Raw genomic sequence first — 2,450 nt, 5'->3', positions numbered from 1 at the left:
AGAATTTTGTTTGATTGGGTCCAAAAATTGATTTTATTTTTTTTTCATCTCCGCTTTCGATTATTTAAGCCTCCCTATCCTAATTTTCTTTTTTAAATAATTTTTACGCTAACCGGGTGTTAGCTTATGCTAAATTTTTAATTAACTTACATCAATTAAATCAATTCTTGGGTGCTCTTCCTCTTTACTCTACCCTACCAACCACCTCGGTCCCTTTCATCCCATTTTTTTTTTTTCGATTTTTCTTGCTTGGCGACTCAATGTTGCTTTCCTTCTTGTTCTATTACTTCTTCTCCCTTTAATGATTTGTCTCTCCGCCGCCCACGGCTGTGCCTGGGGTTCTGATAACGTCTATTTCATGCCCTTTTTTTCCAGCGATTGGAGGCGGCGGCAATTGAAGAGTTTTTTTTGCTTTTTAATCTTACAGAGGTTTGTTTGTATCATTACTTTCTTCTTTCATTTCGATGGCATGGTTGTTTTCTTGCCATCTTGATGTTTGTGTGAAATTTTGGTAGATCATTTGGGCAGTCGAGGATAAGAGACTGAAGCGAAGGCACGGCGATGGCGGAATTGGTCGGGCCTCGGGTTTACAGCTGCTGCAATTGCCGAAACCATGTCTGTCTCCACGACGATATCATTTCCAAAGCTTTTCAGGTGAAGCTCCTACAAACATTTATTGATCATTTATCATACTAATTCAAAGAATCCATTTATGTGAAGAAAAAAAACTGAGAACTTAATTCAATTCATAATAGTAGAATTTGGATTTGTTTACATGTATTAATTTCCTGCCATGTAATTGCTATAAACTGCACTTCCATAAAACGGTGTTTGCGCTTTCACTTTTGGTGGATGTTGCTGTATATATTCCATGAACACCCAAAATTGTCTTAGGGAAGGAATGGGCGAGCCTTCTTGTTTTCTCATGCGATGAACATAGTCGTGGGGCCAAAGGAAGACAGGCAGCTCATAACAGGACTGCATACGGTTGCTGATATTTACTGCCGTGATTGCCGTGAGGTGCTGGGATGGAAATATGAAAGAGCTTATGAAGAGACACAGAAGTACAAAGAAGGGAAGTTTATATTTGAAAAATCAAAGATTGTGAAGGAGAATTGGTAGTTTGCATGGATGGATGCTCTGTTGATAAAGCTACTGCATGCAAGTGCCGTGGTCGTGTGACACTGTCATCTATGTCTTCTGATGGATTCATCTGTTCTTCTTGTACATAGCAGTTAACTCTAAGTTCCAGTCTCCACTGATTGTGCGCTCTTGCTTCCATGGAATTTGTAAAGCTTGTGTACTGGTGACTGGTGATTTCTTTTGTGAATAAGAAATGAACTTGTGGATACTGGTCATACAACACTGTAGGCTATTTGTTTCTATGATGGATGCACACCAAACAGCCCTGTTTTTATTTTCATGTTTGTTGTCACTTTACTAAATATATCATGATTTATTTGGCAACACCAGGGCTGACATTCAGTTTTGCGTCTAATTTAAATGTTTAAACATGAATGTTGACCGAAATCAGCTACCGTTTTCTGGGGTAAGAGCGTCCTTTTAAATTGTCTTAAATTTCTCACGTGTTTTATTACCAATAGATAAAACCTGTTATTTCGCTTTAGTGATCATTAAGATAGGCATTTGTGTTGAAGAAAGATATATCATGAATGATAACAATTGTTGTGATCATAGTCATGTATATCTTGTATTAGTCGAATTTCTCTTTTATTACTTCGTTAATGTGCGTCCCCCCCCCCCCACCCCCCCACCTCCCCTCTCTCTCTCCAAGTTTATCATGCGTTAATATTAAACAAGACATTTTTCTTGGATTTTATAGTTTTCTCAAAAATTTACTAATGCTTGTGAGTATGATATAGTTAATTTGTAACTATTTTCTCTAGGTTTGTTGATATTTGCCTTTGTAAATATTTTCTTGAGGTTTGTTGATATTTACCTTCTCATTATTTTACAGCAGAATCAAAATTTCATCTTGCTGGCTTAAACTCCAAAATTTTGTCTTAGGTTGCATAAATGTCAAAGTTTAGCTTCTGCTTCAGTCTCTTGTCAGTTTAGCCGGTGTTTAGGGTGCTATGGCTCGAAGAATGCATTTCAAGTATCAACAAGTATCGACAAGCTGGATGCACTTCAAACACTTCCAATAATTATCAAATTCCTTGACAGTAGATTTAAGAGATTGGGGATGTTGGATGCATACGATACTTGTAACCACTTTTTTTGGTCCATGAAAGCATCTCAGCCTTTGAAATGCATGTTAGAGAGGTCATACTCATTGCATTTTTGGGATAAAGAGTTATAATAAGAATTCATAAATTACTATAAGTTAGCACTTAGCAACAAAGGAAAACTATACCAGTTTTATATAATATTTTAATATTTTCAATTCTACATGTCAAAAGAATGACATAATTGTGGTTGAATTTACA

General features: G+C 36.5%; 1 protein-coding gene across 2 annotated transcripts; it reads left to right on the top strand.

Annotated features, from left to right (window-relative positions):
* Nucleotides 1-204: 204 nt before the first annotated feature.
* On the top strand, nucleotides 205-1,363 carry LOC103719068 (protein yippee-like At4g27745). Of its 2 annotated transcripts, none has more exons than XM_026809248.4 (3): nucleotides 205-429; nucleotides 516-654; nucleotides 900-1,363. In XM_026809248.4, exons 2-3 carry the CDS (start codon nucleotides 614-616, stop codon nucleotides 1,120-1,122), a joined length of 264 nt encoding a protein of 87 aa, XP_026665049.1. In that variant the 5' UTR covers nucleotides 205-429; nucleotides 516-613; the 3' UTR covers nucleotides 1,123-1,363. The 2 variants fall into 2 exon arrangements, with proteins under 2 accessions (XP_026665049.1, XP_008806359.1); XM_008808137.5 differs by having other exon boundaries at nucleotides 214-429; nucleotides 895-1,363.
* Nucleotides 1,364-2,450: the final 1,087 nt, after the last annotated feature.

This window comes from Phoenix dactylifera, chromosome 16 (assembly GCF_051530095.1).
Source record: "Phoenix dactylifera cultivar Ajwa chromosome 16, Ajwa_hap1_PhDact_Kaust_v1.1, whole genome shotgun sequence".
Taxonomy (NCBI): domain Eukaryota; kingdom Viridiplantae; phylum Streptophyta; class Magnoliopsida; order Arecales; family Arecaceae; genus Phoenix; species Phoenix dactylifera.
Note: the sequence above shows the minus strand (reverse complement) of the source record. Positions and strands in the feature narration are given on the sequence as shown.

Coding starts and splice junctions, on each gene's coding strand:
- LOC103719068 (XM_008808137.5), top strand. CDS start 562: ATGGCGGAATTGGTCGGGCCTCGGGTTTACAGCTGCTGCAATTGCCGA. Junction 655..894: donor TCATTTCCAAAGCTTTTCAG/GTGAAGCTCCTA, acceptor AAATTGTCTTAG/GGAAGGAATGGGCGAGCCTT.